The sequence below is a fragment of the Tympanuchus pallidicinctus genome, unplaced genomic scaffold, assembly GCF_026119805.1.
Source record: "Tympanuchus pallidicinctus isolate F22 unplaced genomic scaffold, pur_lepc_1.0 scaffold15, whole genome shotgun sequence".
Lineage (NCBI taxonomy): Eukaryota > Metazoa > Chordata > Aves > Galliformes > Phasianidae > Tympanuchus > Tympanuchus pallidicinctus.
The window spans coordinates 31632443-31647517 of NW_026294669.1; the positions used below are offsets into that span (position 1 = coordinate 31632443).

The 15075-nt window shown below is 42.8% G+C and overlaps 2 protein-coding genes across 3 annotated transcripts; both read right to left on the reverse strand.

Annotated features, from left to right (window-relative positions):
* Positions 1-1146: 1146 nt before the first annotated feature.
* Positions 1147-8545, reverse strand: NUP35 (nucleoporin 35). 2 transcript variants are annotated; one of them, XM_052676195.1, is made up of 9 exons: positions 8411-8545; positions 7894-8064; positions 6593-6720; positions 4931-4991; positions 4214-4355; positions 3764-3833; positions 3545-3673; positions 2033-2197; positions 1147-1721 (listed from the first exon to the last, which is right to left on the reverse strand). In XM_052676195.1, exons 1-9 carry the CDS (start codon positions 8442-8444, stop codon positions 1644-1646), a joined length of 978 nt encoding a protein of 325 aa, XP_052532155.1. In that variant the 5' UTR covers positions 8445-8545; the 3' UTR covers positions 1147-1643. The 2 variants fall into 2 exon arrangements, with proteins under 2 accessions (XP_052532155.1, XP_052532156.1); XM_052676196.1 differs by lacking the exons at positions 6593-6720; positions 7894-8064; positions 8411-8545 and adding an exon at positions 6384-6558.
* Positions 8546-8692: 147 nt separating this feature from the next.
* On the reverse strand, positions 8693-14756 carry DUSP19 (dual specificity phosphatase 19). The gene is made up of 4 exons (XM_052676198.1): positions 14470-14756; positions 14349-14395; positions 13038-13190; positions 8693-9985 (listed from the first exon to the last, which is right to left on the reverse strand). Exons 1-4 carry the CDS (start codon positions 14687-14689, stop codon positions 9764-9766), a joined length of 642 nt encoding a protein of 213 aa, XP_052532158.1. The 5' UTR covers positions 14690-14756; the 3' UTR covers positions 8693-9763.
* Positions 14757-15075: the final 319 nt, after the last annotated feature.

Consider the following 15075-nt stretch of genomic DNA (forward strand, 5'->3'; position numbering starts at 1 on the left):
GTACTGTACACCTAAGTCAGGGCAATCCCAGATTGAGAGAACTCCTTAAGGCAGCCCTGCTGAAGACTTGAGGATCCCAGTGGACAAAAAGCTAGATGTGAGTTAGTTGTGTGCACTTGCAGCCTGGAAGGTAACTGCATCCTGGGTGACACCAAAAGAGGGGCAGCCAGCAGGTCAAGGGAGGTGATCCTCTGCTCTCATGAGGTCCTATCTGCAGTACTACATCCAGGACCAGGGTCCCCAATTACAAGACGTGGAGCTGTTGGAGCAAGTCCAGAAAAGAGCCACCGAGTTCAGCAGCGGGCTACAGCACTTCTCTTATGAAAAACAGCTGGAAGAGCTGGCCTTGTTCAGTCTGGAGTAGGTTCCAGGCAGACCTCATTGTGGCCTTACAATATTAGATTATAAACAGGAGGAAGACACTTTTCACACAGGTAGATAGGGACAGGACAAGAAGGAATGGCTTTAAACTAAAAGAGTCTTGATTTAGATTAGATGTTAAGAAGAATTTTTTCTTTCAGAGTAGTGAAACACTGACATAGGCTGCCAAGAGAAGTTGTAGATGCCCCATCACTGGATGTGTTCACTGTGTTCAAGGCCAGGTTGGATGGGACCCAGGGCAGCCTGACCTAGCGGGTGGCAACCCTGCCCACAGCAGGGGAGCTGGAACTGAATGATCATTAAGGTCCCTTCCAACACAAGCCATTCTATGATTCCATAAAAACAACTTCAAGATGGGCTAAGTGTCAAATACAAATAATTTCATTAAACCAGTGCCTTAGGAGGAATTCATCGAAGCATCCCAAAACAAAAGTAGCTCTGGTCACCAATGCTGCATTTTTCTATTCAGCTACTTTAGCTCCATGTTCTGCAGTGTAGAAGGCTATAAACTGATAATTATTATTGAGTGCACTGCTGTAAAACACCCATGTAGGTAACTTACATACCAATATTTAAACCGTATATTCTTACTTTCAACAAAACTTGCACCGTAATTAGTTTTAACAGAGGTTGGTACTTCAGCAATAGTCAGCAGCATCTGCTCTGCAAAGACTTCTAGAAAGATCAGGTAGCATCTACTTCTTCAAGAGTGACACAAACAGTATTTCCTAGCAGAACTCATACTTGTGCAAAAAACAACCTAGAAAAACTTTACTTAGCTTTATTAATAAAACCGTTAAAAAGTCACTACGACGTTTAGAACAGGATGCCAAAGATAGTTTTAGAACAGCAATGAATCCAAATGAGAAAATTAAAATCACACATATTAAGAACAGTCCCTGCAAGCCTGCTATACATAGTGTTCTTCCTGCAAGTAGCCCATCATCTTTACTGGGAAGCAATTCACATGAAGTCATCATAGAAGCCAAGTCAGTGCTTGTATTTTTTCTACAATCATGCAATCAGAGCACAAACAGGAAAAAAAAACACTTATTTACACTGATGCAGTTTCTAAAACCATGTGTATATTGCAATCATTTAAAGTGCAAGCTACATGTCTGCTGAAATCACTGAAGGCATGAAGGCATCACTGAAGGTGATATAAATTAAAATACTGACACTAGTAGTTATACAACTAACCACTGACGCCAGCAGCAGATTTCCAACCCTGACCAACTTAGTGTGTTACTTCTTGTTGCCAATTACCAGCCAAACACATATTCCATTGCTTTAGATACAATGCTTTCATCCTTCTTAGGCGTTTGTCTGTCTGAAACCACCTAGAAAACAGGGAAAAAAAGAAGGAAGAAAAAAGAATTAGTTCACACAAGGGTTAATGTGAAAAAACCACACTTCTCCTATACATTACTGTATTTTGACAAAGTATCTTGAAGTTTCAGAACAAGCCCTCAACCTCTGAAAAGTAAATAAATCTATTAAATGATTTTGTAAGCCTATGCACATAAGCCACATCTTTACCAGTGATAACAGGAGAAAAAAGGCTAAGGTCACATTCAAGTTCACGTGTGCCCAGCCTCACACTCTTAACAGAAGATTACACAAAAACACATGCTTGTTTCCCTTAAAATACCTGGTAGTCACTAGTGGAAGCTTTGTATGCTGTTGCAAGAGGTCTCATAGTAGAAATCTTTGTAGTACTTGCAGGTTGTACTGGTGTGCTTACAGTTTTTGAAGGTGGAGTGAAAACTGAAGACATTGAGGATGCAGAGCTTCTTTCAAAGTTGTCCATCACACTCTTAAAAAGAGGATTGAAGTAAAGTAAGCCAATACTAAAAAACACTATTTCAATCTTTATCTCCAATTCATAAACATAGTCGTATCCCATAGAAAGCAATGATTACACTCAAGTGCCTACTTAATACAGGGTGCAAAAGGTGCATATGCCACTGAGAACTAGTGGAAGCTCATAGTCTGATGATCAGTACACAATCAATAGACAAGTTTGAAACAGTATGGAGAAGACAAAAAATGGCAAAACTTGCAGTAAGCCTGGAGAAGCAACTTTTTTCAGTGCCGGGAAGCTACAGAAGTAGCTTGACATCTTCATCCCCACAATCTCTTGCCCCCAAAACACAGATGATTATGGATGTATTTATTCGTATTTTAAAGTGAACACTACCCAAAGACACAGTAAGAATTCAAAAGCAACTAAGAGACGGGATGCCTGCGATGCCTTGTCTTACATGGTTAGGTTACAGGCAACTCGGTCAATGACACTGAACAGCAAAATAGTAGGCAAGGTAAGAAAAGAGACCAGAAGCCCATGAAGGAAAGGGGCACTAAAGTTGTTTTGTTTCTGAATTTGAATCTGCATAAGAAATGTTTCAAACTGATAAAACACCAAGTAATTTCAAGTTCCATTTCTAGAGCATTATTCGAGATGGGTTTACATTTTAAAGCTGGTATTACTCCTTACTGTCACTTAGGATAAGAAGAGACTTAAAAAATAAAAATAAAAATCTGTGAACTACAGAAGAATGACTCAATTGCCTGTGTACTGTACTCAATACAAAGTGCTGCAGGAATCAGTGCTGAGAGCACTGGAAATGCCTAGAAAATCACTGTTTATTAAAAAATTAGTCTCAAATACAACCATGCCTAAGTCTTACAAGAACAGAATGTGTGTTCCCATGGTACAAGTTGAAGAACGGAATCGGGACTGTGCTGCTAACAAATTTATAAGCCTAAGTTGCTACAATAAACTGAGAACTCAGTCAGGTAAGCAGTCACATAAAAAGGAGGCAAGAGATTCAAGAAACAAATGAGAGCAACATAAATAATACCAAATTTCATTTTAGGGAACATATCTCAGTTCTCTGATGTTATAATCTTAATTCACATCATGTACAACAACATAACTCCACGCATTACAGCTTCCATACTTCAGAGAGTGCATCCCTAGTGATACTCTTCAGCAGCATTTCATCAAATAACTAAGAAAAATTCACATATAATACAATACATTTTATCTAACTTAACTACATATGCTCTATTATTCAAATAGACAAAGTGAGTAGGGGAAATGAAGAGGAATTCCAAAGGCAGAGTGCTTATATTTAAAAGAGAGCAGCTGTTAACTTACTTTATCTATACAAGGTTTTACACCAATCATGATGGATTCACCAAAAATTCTTCCATCTTTGCTTAGGGCTTTTCGGGCTTGAAGCTTAGACTGATATCGAATATGCATCCAATTTCCTGTGTTGGACATCTGTATGTGATTAAATAACAACTGTTAACTTAGCCTTTTTAAAGAATGAGCCAGAATGTTTTCAGAAATAAGCTTCAGACTAAGACATACCACATGCTTTAATATGTTTCCATACTGAGCAAACTGTAGAAGGATATAGGAAGCAGATGCTTGGGGAAATCTGAAAGAGAAGAAAAATTCCCCCAAAAAATGATGAGTTGTGTAAGATTTTCTGTGATTGAATACAACTCCAGTCAGGGCTTCTAGAAATCCAGAACAGACCAGTACTTCAGTAACATTTTACAAGGAATAACTGGTACGTATTTTTAACCTGCCATAAATGGAATGGTAGAATGGTGCCTTTCTAACTTAATAATGTACATTTAGAGTTAAGCTTCTCCATTAAAATAGCAGGTACGTGTACCTGCTGCCTTTAACCACAGTTGTGCTTTCTGAAGGACCTAGGAACATCCAGTAATAGCAGTGCCCAAGCACTACTTGTTTCCATACATTGCTAAGACCTTGCCCACAGTTTCTCAACTATTTCAGAAATTCACTTACCCAAATACAGTTACCCACGTGTCGTCAAGTTGATCTTCTGAAGTTAGGGAATCACCCTGAGTATAGAAAGGATCTAGTTGAGCTGGAGACAGAGTAGTCTTTCTAGGCTGCCCAATACTTGCAGGACTGAACATACTTGAAGCTGTTAAGTTAAAATGATTTAACCATTTAACATATTCATTTGTAAGACAAGTCAGAGAAAAATAAACTCAGTACTAAGTATTTCACTTGTACACAGAAGAATGCAGAGGAGGTTTTATTTGCAAAAACACATTCAGTCGGTCCAGATTTTGTCAGTTCTCCAACTAGTTAGCATGTTTCCTCCCTTAGCCCTACACAGGGGACATTAAAGGTAAGCCAGACACTCAGAATTAAGCTTAGCAAGAAGCCACGTGTTCATACAGAATCTTATCAACACGGACAAATCTTATCAACCTTATCAACACGGACAACCAGCCTTCAACCTCAGCAGCTTCGCTCAAATACAGACACTTCTCGAACAAGAGATGCTGAGTGAGGAACAAGTGAAGTTGATTGAAATTCTATCAGTACGAGTCAAGAGGTATTTTCTGTTCACATCCACGTACTTTTTGAAAAGCTAGTTAAAAGAACAGGTGCAGCTCCTTTGCAAATTTGCAAGGAGTTGATGTAGTTTGAACATTGTCTATTAAGAAAAGTAGTAAGAAAATACATTCAGAATTTTGATGGGACATCTACCTGCTCCAGGAGTTGATGGCATGTTTCCAACCAATGGGCTCTGGGTTAAAGAAAAGCTGCCCTGCATCAAAATACAGAAAGCAAACAATACTTATAAGTACACTCCTGAGATCAGAACAGACCTTTTCCAGGCAAACTTAACCATCAGGCAGTAACATTGTCGGCCGTCAGTTACTTCTAACCTTTTAGATCAATATCAGACATGAACATAACTTTATTTCACACATTCTAGCACCCAGCAGATCTCAACTACTACATTTTAGTTTTTCCAACTGATTACTAAGACTTTCTGTAAGCCAGCAATTCGCACTACATGCATCTTAACGGAAAGGATGTCAGCATGAGAGATTTCCAGCCATCTGATTTTCATCTTCTAGAAAATGCATAAATCATGGAGCATACCCCTACATGTACCCATCATTACTTTCTTTCCCTCTAAACCAATCAGTGTAACTTCAATATTTAATTAAGGAAATCAAATGTCAAGTTCTATTTGTTCAAGTAGTTATTTTCTTCATATAAAGTTTTCAATTCTTGAAACAATTTGAGTGTGTTTTTATACTTAGTGATGGCATTTCTTCAAAGGATCAAACAAACTGGAGCACCTGTCTGCCTAGCAATCTGCATTCCAACTGCGAGCTGTTCATTACCATTATTATTATTATTTTTCAGCAGTAGGGGATCTCCTCCTTGGAAAACTTTCAGAATAAGCCTCTCAGAAGACAACATTTAATAAAATCTGTTCATTCAGAAAAATGCCTTCTCTTTACATCAATAGATGTTCATTGACAAAAATATCCACTAACACTTGACTGCTCAGTTGCAGTAAGCAGGGGAGTTTCCTATCAGCATAACCTTCTAGAAATGTTTTTCTGTTGCTCTTTCAAGATTAACCCCACCTCACTGCCCAAGTTTGGATCAGATCTTTTACTCAGTATAAATGTCCTTGCATTTTGGTAATACTGTTGCTTTTACCTACTGTATTACTATTATGGGATGACAATAGCAGGGCTGCAAAGTCTTCGGCTACAGCAAATGAGAACGAGCCCAAAGGCAACAGCCATGGGTACAGAAAGGAAGGAAAAGAGCTGCTTACCTTTGGGAAGCCTCAAGTAGGCAGGGATCTCTGGTCAAAGTTACCCCCCTGCCTCCACTGCCAACCCTTAAATGAGGTCTGGGAAGGGGTGGATCCTGGCTCCAGCCCTTTCCAGTTGCTCAGTGCATTGCTTACACCTGAGCTCCCCTAGGATGGCCCTGCTTTCTCATCAGGTGCTCAATCACTGCTTCAGGCTGTGATTAGTGTTTCCAGTACAGCTACTAAAAGGAAAGCGTATTTGGACCACACAGTAACATCGTAGACTGACAAGAACATGAAAAGCTGTAACAAATCCGAGTTTACCACATACAAAGTACAGCAGAGGCACGGTTCATATTTTCTCATTCTTAAAAATACCTTAAAAATCACAGGTAGTTCCATGAGCAAAGCTCTCAGAGGACACAGGAACAGGCCCACAAGAAGATTGGAGTGCATATCTGCATGATCAGAAGACTCACCAGTCACTTTGCTAACTCAGTTGCAATAACTGTTGTAAAGTGCTCACTGAAGTTGTAAGATACCCGACCTTGCCTGCTAAGAAAAAAGACAGTACGTAAACCACTTACAGCTCTTCTTGAAGTTAGTGGTGAAGATCCAAGTCCAGGACTAGACAATTCATCATATATGCTTCTAACTGGTGGAGCACCACTTTTATCTTTATGTGTAGGGACTACAGGCTGTGGAGGAGAGCCACCTGAAGTTAAAACAGAATGAAAGGAAGCTTTTAACTTTAGCCTCTGCGAGGTGTTCTTCAGTCAGAGTTAACAATGTATTTAGCTATGAAATACTTAGTCATTTCATTAGCTCACAAAACAGCTGACCAAACTGCTCAGCTTTGAACATCTTAGGCAAGAATATCATGTATTTATCAGAAAATGTCTCCTTACAGAACTACCACCTAAAACTTTGAGATCTCTGCATGCCAAACACATCCTACGCGCACTTGTTCTTTTTAAGCAGTTTTGATCATATCAACATTTTCCCATTCTGAAGCAATTATTAACGTAATTCAACTGTTCCAGACCATCTTCTCGAAGAGAGAAAAGCAAAAGCAAAGCATTTAAGACTTTGAAGGCACATTACGTACTGAAGAGCCACATCAAAACGTGCACAGACATTGCCCATGCCATCGCATTCCCACTGAACAAACTTCTTTCCTTCCCATGAAATTTTACATTAAATAGAAAGATAAGCTCTCGAAAGCATGAACTAGCATGAATTTGGACAAGATGAAGTTAAGTCAGCTAACCTCCTTTATTATTATTCCCATCTATTTATATTGAACTGCGAGAATTCCAATGTAACAGACAATTACGCTGACTAAAAAAATGGTGATAAACCTTCGAACCGCTTTAGTGTGTTTATCCCAAACAAAGCAGTTTGATCTAACAGTTCTCACTCACAAAACACACGGCAGCTAAGCCTTTCAGAAGTCCCTCGTGATGCTCAGTGGAGTTTATGTACTCCTCTCTCAACAGAGTAACACATTCACGAACCATCAGAACGCATTAAGTAAAGCTCTTCTTTAAAAGTTCACAGCCTAAGCTCCAATGACATTCCCTTAACCACACACTTTGGTTATATTACTCATCCCTCTTTTTCTATAGCTGATATTCTGTGGCGGTAAGAATTCAGTGCAGTAAAACGCAATTATTTGACGATTTATAGTTTCCTACAAGGCTTCTACTTAAGGGAGAAGTACATAGCAGGTTTAATCGTAAACCCACAGTGAAGAGCTCCAGCCAACTTCACTGAACGCAGGTGTGCTGTTATAACACAGCTGCTTAGCACAGAACCCAAGCTAAGCAGCAGGACGAACCCAGCCGCGACGCTCGGGACAACTCTCCGGCACCTGAAGAGAACTGACCTGCGAGCAGAGGAGACCTCACGTCCATGGTGCCCACGGCAGGGCCGCTCAGGGCGCGCGGCTGCGGGGTGACGGGCGCGGGCAGGTCGCCCATCAGGAAGCCGGGCAGAAACTGAGCGCTGGCGCCCGGCTTGGGGGACGTGGGGGAACCCAGGGTCATGGGCTCCGCTCCTGGGACAACGAAAAGAAGGAGCAGTGAGATGTTCCGATCCGTTCGATAAAAAGAATGGAAGAACGAGCAGCGCCACGCCGCTTCCCACAGCGGTTTCCTTAAGAGTGCTTTCTACTTGCAGGAAACCCCGCCGAGCCCGGGCTCCCTCCCTCGCCCGCCTCATCGCCGCCTAGCCGATTTCGCAACTGCGGCCCGCATGGCCGCCGAGCTCGCCGCGGCCCGCGTCGGTGTCTGAGGGCGCCGAGAGGCGCCAAGCGCTGAGGTGCCCCGCGCCGCCCAACGGCCCGGCACGCGCCCGATCGCTGCGCGCGCGATGCAGCGGCACGAAAAGCGGCGCGGCTTCACCTGCGGGAGGCGGATCCATGGCGAAGCCGGCCATGCGGGCGGCGGGAAGAGGCAGCAGCAGCTCCGCCGGGCGCTTTCAAACAGACCGGAACTTCCTCCCGCCGTCACTTCCGCCGCCGCCATCTTGTGACGCAGGGTGGCGCGAGCCGTGCCCGCCCACTCCGCTCGCCGCGCTAATGGAGGCGGCTGCGGGGCGGGGCTGCGGGTCGCGTCCCAGGGATGCGTCCTAGTGCAAACGGAGTGATCGGTTCGCCTCGGAAATGAAGACGAGGGAATAGTAACCAGATTTCACATATTTTTCATTTAAAACCACAGTTATTCACACACACAGCGTTTATTTTGGTGTGTTGAAAGTTAATTTATCCAACCGCTTAGAACAGGTACAAAGGCCACGTAAATACTGCTATCAACAAAGTCTTTGTCACAGATTCTGTATTTTTCTTTTCTAAACACGCTATCTTACAACACAACCTCGTCTGAGATCTGTCAGCAGGGTGACAAAAAAATAAACCGAGTTCCTATCCCATGATGTGTGTTCTTTATACTGCGTGGAATGGAGCGAGGGGGCATTGGTAGAGGGGACTGAAGCAAAAGAGTTTTGAGATAAGAAAAATGTTTGTGACTACCTACCTGCTCCCAAATGATCTATAAAACCATCAACAGCAAAACCCTGATAGCTTGTTTCCTAGGACTTTGAAAACATCATGCTAGTGCACTTCCATTTGCTGCCTGATGGGAAACAGGAGAAAGAAGTGAGGCATTAAAGCATCCTACACCTTGTTACTTCCATCAGTGGACTCTATCTGCTTTATTTTTTATACATATTTAATGGCTGGCTAGCCCATAACATTCAATAAAATCCTCCATGGTTTTTCCATAGATGTAAGACCCAATATCGAGCTACTTCCTTATATAAACACCTTATCCAGGTGTTACAATCAGCTAGAACATGTAAAGATTTGGTCTAGCATGAAAGTAAGTGGGGAAACTTTATAATCCCAGTTACCTTTTTATTTCCTCTCTGCATTGCCTGCATTCTCTGGTGATTCATTAAAAAAAAAAAAAATCATTCTGTCTCTTTCCTCGCTACAGCAAGAAAAACTTTATCTTTTTTCATTGCTCTGGGAAGAACTTTCTCTTGGGTAAAACATCTGTGAAGTCAGTCGAGTACCATTTGGCCTCTACACCAGATGCTGAAAAATGGGAGTGTAAAGGTGAACATAAGAAAAAAAAATACATAGAGAAAGATTTTAAAGTGCACCTGTAAGAGAACTGCAAAACAAGAGATTAAAGTACATCCAACATCTGGTACTATATAGACAGAACAGATTGTTTCACTTCTCCCAGTCGTGATCAGTCGTGATCATTTATGCTTCCATTTGCCTTTATAATCTGTTCTTGGTACTTGTGAAGCTGTTCCATGAAGCCAGGATTGGGACAAATAGAAGGCCTTACACTTTTTACCAAGGAAAAGGCTGAAGCAAAACTCAGTCTTTCTGAATTCATCAGAAAACCGATGACTATTGCTGCTGCACGGGAGACTCCTGCATTACAGTGGACCAGGACCACACCATCCTTTGAGAACCAAACGAAACATTAGTGAAGACATTCATGAAGTAGATAAAAACAAAAAACTATAGCTAAAAAACTCAATTTATAATATATTTTGTAAAAGTTCCTTGCTTGGCTCAAAGCAAACATATACATAAACAAATACCTCCAAACACAGATAGATGAGCCCCAAACTAAATATTTTTCTAGCCTAGGCCACTTGATGATTAGTCAATACTTCACACCTCACTAATGTTTCAGAACTAAAAAGCATTCTCTGTCCTCTTCTCCAAGACCTTGCAGTAGCTTCCTCACGTAAACACCAGATCATGGACAGTTGGGACACTAAGACTCTTGATCTACTTGGGCGCTAACTTTAAAATTTACTGTATTTGAAACGTGGAAGGAAATTGACTGTATGTTGTTACCAAGTTAAAAACACAAAAAGGCAGCTGTAGTGGCAATGCTAAGTCGTGGCCTAAAGCAGTGACTGAGCACCTGGTGGGAAGGCAGGGCCAACCCGGGGGAGCTCAGGTGTGTGCAATACACTGAGCGATCGGAAGGGCTGGAGCCAGGATCCACCCCTTCCCAGACCTCATTTAAGGGCTGGCAGTGGAGGCGAGAGGATTTTTCTGGAGATCCCCAAGTATCTGAGGTCTTTTTTAAATAAGCAGCTCTTTTTGTTTCCTTATGTACTTCTACCAGTTGTCATTGGGTTCTTTCTCATTTGCTGTAGCTAGAGGCTTTGTTACCCTACTATTATTGTGACATTTTCCATCCCTTATAGCATTATAATTGCAAACAGATGTAGAGGCAGGTATTAGAACATCCTGTAATGTTAATTGCATGTTTATTTCGTGTTCTGGAGTTCTTTATTTAAATTTTGGATAAGCGGAATTGCATATAGGAACATGAAAATTAGACAAAATATTATATGACGTGCAATAAATCTCCTTTTTGCTATTGTATGACTAGTAAAATTGTTGATGCAGGTGGTTCAACTAAGGCCCCTTACTTGGGGATTAAGTATCCATCTGTACTCAACTTCCCAGGAATTCACAAATCTTTCTCCTAGTGGTTAAATTCAATCTTATCTTGAATTACATACAAAAATCAGTATTTTTCAGCCTGCTTGAACACTTTCCACACAACCCTTGAGACACCTGAATGAATCTTCAAAAACATGTTGTAAGTTTCATTTACAAAATACTAGGCACAAAGACATCTAGACAACTCAGTATGGTGTGGGCCAGCTTTACAACAACCAGGTGTTGTGATAGTGTCACTTTTGTACACCAGATTCTGGCCTAGCAAAGGCTCAATCCAAACTGCTTGCCAAGTGGTGGTGCTGCTGAGGTTGGCTACTGCAGATGTCAAATAAAGATACTGAAATGTGACAGAACACACTCGGTTATTTGAGACTACATAAATATATTCTTGACATTAGTAGTCTGTTCTTTCTGTCCTTATTGTGCACAAATTATTAAATGGGCCTTTTACTTAGAAGAAGAAAAAAAAAAGAACAATTGGGCTGCAGGAACCTTATGATTTACACAGACCTGGAAGTTCCAATTATCTGCTGTATTGATATACGCAGAGCTTAAAATGATTCCTGCTCCAAAAATACTCCAACCTAAATTACAAGATGAAGTATGAAATTGAGTTTACAGTCCTCACTGATCACAATACTACCTCTTTTCTTCTTCAATGGAAATCACATCCCCTTCCCACTGTCCATTGGGAACATTTTCATTTTCCTTCTCACACTTACTCCACAGAGTAGACTTGAAAACATGCCAATAATATTAAACCAAATATAACACTGAACACATTTACTTTTCCTTGGTAAAATCTATTGCTGGTTTATACAGAGGTGACTTTAGCACTAATTTTGCATTAGGTACAAGCAATATTATTGACACTGGTTACCTAGCATGTCATGGAAAATCTGTCTGCTAATTTGCAGCCTAGAGAAAGAGGTGGTGACCAGAATCATTTGTACCACAATGTCTACAGACTCGAGCAGTTAACAAGTGTTAGTAAACTCAATCCTGTTACAAGCAATAACTGCCAGGGACTCATAGCACAGTGCACACTTTTCTCACTTCTTCAATGTAAGTGTTTCTCCTAAGTTAACCACGTCCTGGTTACAATTTCTTATACATCTAAACTTTCTCATCAGTGAATATCCCTTGCCCCCCACCTTAGGAGATGAAACTGCAGCATCTCTTTGTAATTACTTACACAAAATAGCACTTCATGATACATCTCATCATAAGGTCTTTTGACATTGACTTGACATAGCCAACGGTATTATGCAGAGAAAAATGTGAGGTGGTTTTTACTTATATTTTTCATGAACTAATATTAGAGAACACCTATTCCACTACCTGATCTTCATTACGATAACACTAGTACTGAGGGAGGGTGGGGGGGAGAAATAAGCAGGAGAACTCCCTAGTTTACAAAATAGTAACTGGAACATAAATACCAGAAGTAGAAATCAACTCTGTGGAGTTATGAATGGCAAGTCTCATTTAGAAATGAAGTGGAAACAGTAACAAGAAACCTCCAGCAGGTCATAAGTGATAATGTGTATCACATAGCTTGTAAATGATACATGAGAGAAGGAAAGAACATTGTGTGACACAAAGCCATCGGGGCAAGATTATCTTCTTTTATCTCAAACTGTGTAAATAATGAATATGGTAGAAATAGTCAAATAATGTATAACAATGTCTGGTTGTCAGGTCATAGTGTCAAAGCTACCACTGATATAAATTAAACAGTAAGGCCAAGTTTAACAAATAGGAGTCATCCCTCTTGGTTTTACATGTAAAGCAGCTAACCAACCCCCAAACGCAGGTCATTCATCCTACTCCCTGTGTGATGACTTCTCAGGATTTTATCAGCAGTTACAATCACTGGATGGCTTCAAGCTACTAACCCATTCTCTGATAGTCTTGGTACATAACTGTATGTGGATACAAGGCTTTTGACAGAGGCAGCTGTTTAGATTTAAGAGGAGGTAATAAATAACCATACTGTATAGTTATATTGTATTGATATACTGTACCTGGATTTTGGCTTTCTCAATAAACTCAAAGCATTCTGGGAAATAGGAGGTGATATCAGTTTCTGGAAGGTCCAATATAGATATGGTCTTGTATATGAAGTCATTAAGGAAGGCATTTTGGACTCCATAGGCTACATTTAGAATATGTGTAACCTAAGTTTAAAAAAAAAAAAAAAAAAAAAAAAAAAAAAAAAGATTCTGAAGACAGCAAGCAAAATAAGCAGGAACAAAGGTATATTATTCTTTAGACATAAACAGATCGTAACTTCTACAACAACACTGTTCAGATGTATGTCCATCTATGGTGTGCTTTTTTTCAAGTTCATTCAAGATCAGGCTGAATCAGGCTCAGGGCAGCCTAATCAAGCTGTAGGTATTCATTGTGGAGGACTTGGACTGGAGGCCTTCAGGGCTGCCTTCCAACTCAAATCATTCTCTGATTCTATAATACGTTGATAGGTGATGGTTAACACCTCAGTGCTGAGTATGACGGTGAGGAAGACTTTCTAGGGAAGGTCACTGGCACGAGATCTGTCAGACAATCTGGACAATGAGCTTTAAAATTCCTGCTACACACCACGTGCTTGAAAAGCTTTATTTTACCTTCTCAGGATGAATACGAGGAAATGTAAAGATCTGTGCTTACCCAAACACATGGACTGAAGGAAGGACTTTCAGCAGCAAAGGGAATCGCCAGCATACAGGTGGAAAATGAGAAGCGGCGGGAGAGCAGAGATCATCCAGTAACTCCCCAAATTTTAAGCCTGCCCTCGCCCATCAGCCTCCCGTTTGTGCTGCTCAGGTACCTGCACAGCTTACTGGATCACGAGGATCCCTGAGTAAACTACACCTGTGCTTGGCAGGAGAGACTAAGTCTGGCCTCCTACCACCTCTACTCTGCTCAAGCCATGGCTGGCATACATTGTTGTCATTTACAGGGAACTGATGTTTAGATTGCAACAGCCACCAGAGTAGCGCACTCTCCGTCCTGCAGAACGTCCTAAAGACCTTATTGTCCCCTCACTCCGATGGAGGAGGGTAGAAGCACCAGTGCTGAGGACGGCCTTGGAGCCGCTGCCTTCCCTCTCTCAGCCCCACAGGCACGCACGTCTGGCTCTGCTCAGCTGACATCTGCACTGAGGGCAACGCGGGGATCAGCCGCGTCAAACAGCGACACGTCCCAGCTCCTCGCCGAGCCCTCAGACACGCAGCTACGACGTTGCCACTTCCCTTCACGCCGCTCGAAAATATGTCTGTCTCGAAGAACGAAACCCGCGCCAAATCACCATGCCAGACGCGCTGCGGCGTTACCTTATGCTTCCTGAGGGTCTCCAGATCGTGAGCGGCGTCCTGCGACCCTGAGGAGAGAGCAACCCGTCGCACGGCGGCCCCGCGGCGCCGAGAGGCCCCGCCGCCCGCCTCGCTCACTCACCCAGCAGCAGCCAGGGCCGCGCGGCGCCGACCTGCAGGTCGCAGCTCAGGTCCCGCACGAAGCCGCCGCCGGGCACCGCCTCCGCCTCCTCCTCCACCTGCAAGCAGGCGCCCCGCCACGTCTCGATGATCCTCCGGCCCGTCAGCGTCGTCACCCGCGTGCGCTGCTTCCGCAGGTTGGCCTTAGAGAAATTCCTGATCTCCTGAGCGAGGGAGTGCATGGCACGGCCGCTCGGCTGCCCGCCGCCGCCTGGCCCCGCGCACGAGGCGGCCCCGCCGGCTGCCGGCCCGCTGAGGGCGGCGCTTGGGTGCGCGGCCGCGCGGCGGGCGCGGCCCTGAGGGGGCGGGCGGTAGAAGAGGCGCTGCCCGCCTCGCCGAGCTCAGGGCGGCGGGCGCCGTTAAAGGCGCTCCTTTTCTCGGCGACATCCTCCGTGTCGGTTCGTGGGATAAAGGCTTGTGAATTACTACGTCTCACCGTGCCCTCTGATGTTAAAATATCCCTAAATATCCGTGCGATGGCTCCGAAATGATCCTTCCCTTGAAGCAGCTACAGAACCGAGCCGGGCGTTGTAGCTCCGGTAAGGAAGCCGACAAATGCAGTTCAAGA

What these genes read in the sequence shown, in the direction of transcription:
- NUP35 (XM_052676195.1), bottom strand. Translation starts at nt 8,444, where the DNA reads ATGGCCGGCTTCGCCATGGATCCGCCTCCCGCAG. An exon ending in GCCATCAACTCCTGGAGCAG is followed by an intron (nt 4,356 to 4,930) that starts GTAGATGTCCCA and finishes TTAACTTAACAG; the next exon opens with CTTCAAGTATGTTCAGTCCT. An exon ending in GAAACATATTAAAGCATGTG is followed by an intron (nt 3,674 to 3,763) that starts GTATGTCTTAGT and finishes AATCACATACAG; the next exon opens with ATGTCCAACACAGGAAATTG.
- DUSP19 (XM_052676198.1), bottom strand. Translation starts at nt 14,689, where the DNA reads ATGCACTCCCTCGCTCAGGAGATCAGGAATTTCTCTAAGGCCAACCTG. An exon ending in AGACCCTCAGGAAGCATAAG is followed by an intron (nt 13,191 to 14,348) that starts GTAACGCCGCAG and finishes TTTTAAACTTAG; the next exon opens with GTTACACATATTCTAAATGT. An exon ending in TTGAGAAAGCCAAAATCCAG is followed by an intron (nt 9,986 to 13,037) that starts GTACAGTATATC and finishes TGGTTCTCAAAG; the next exon opens with GATGGTGTGGTCCTGGTCCA.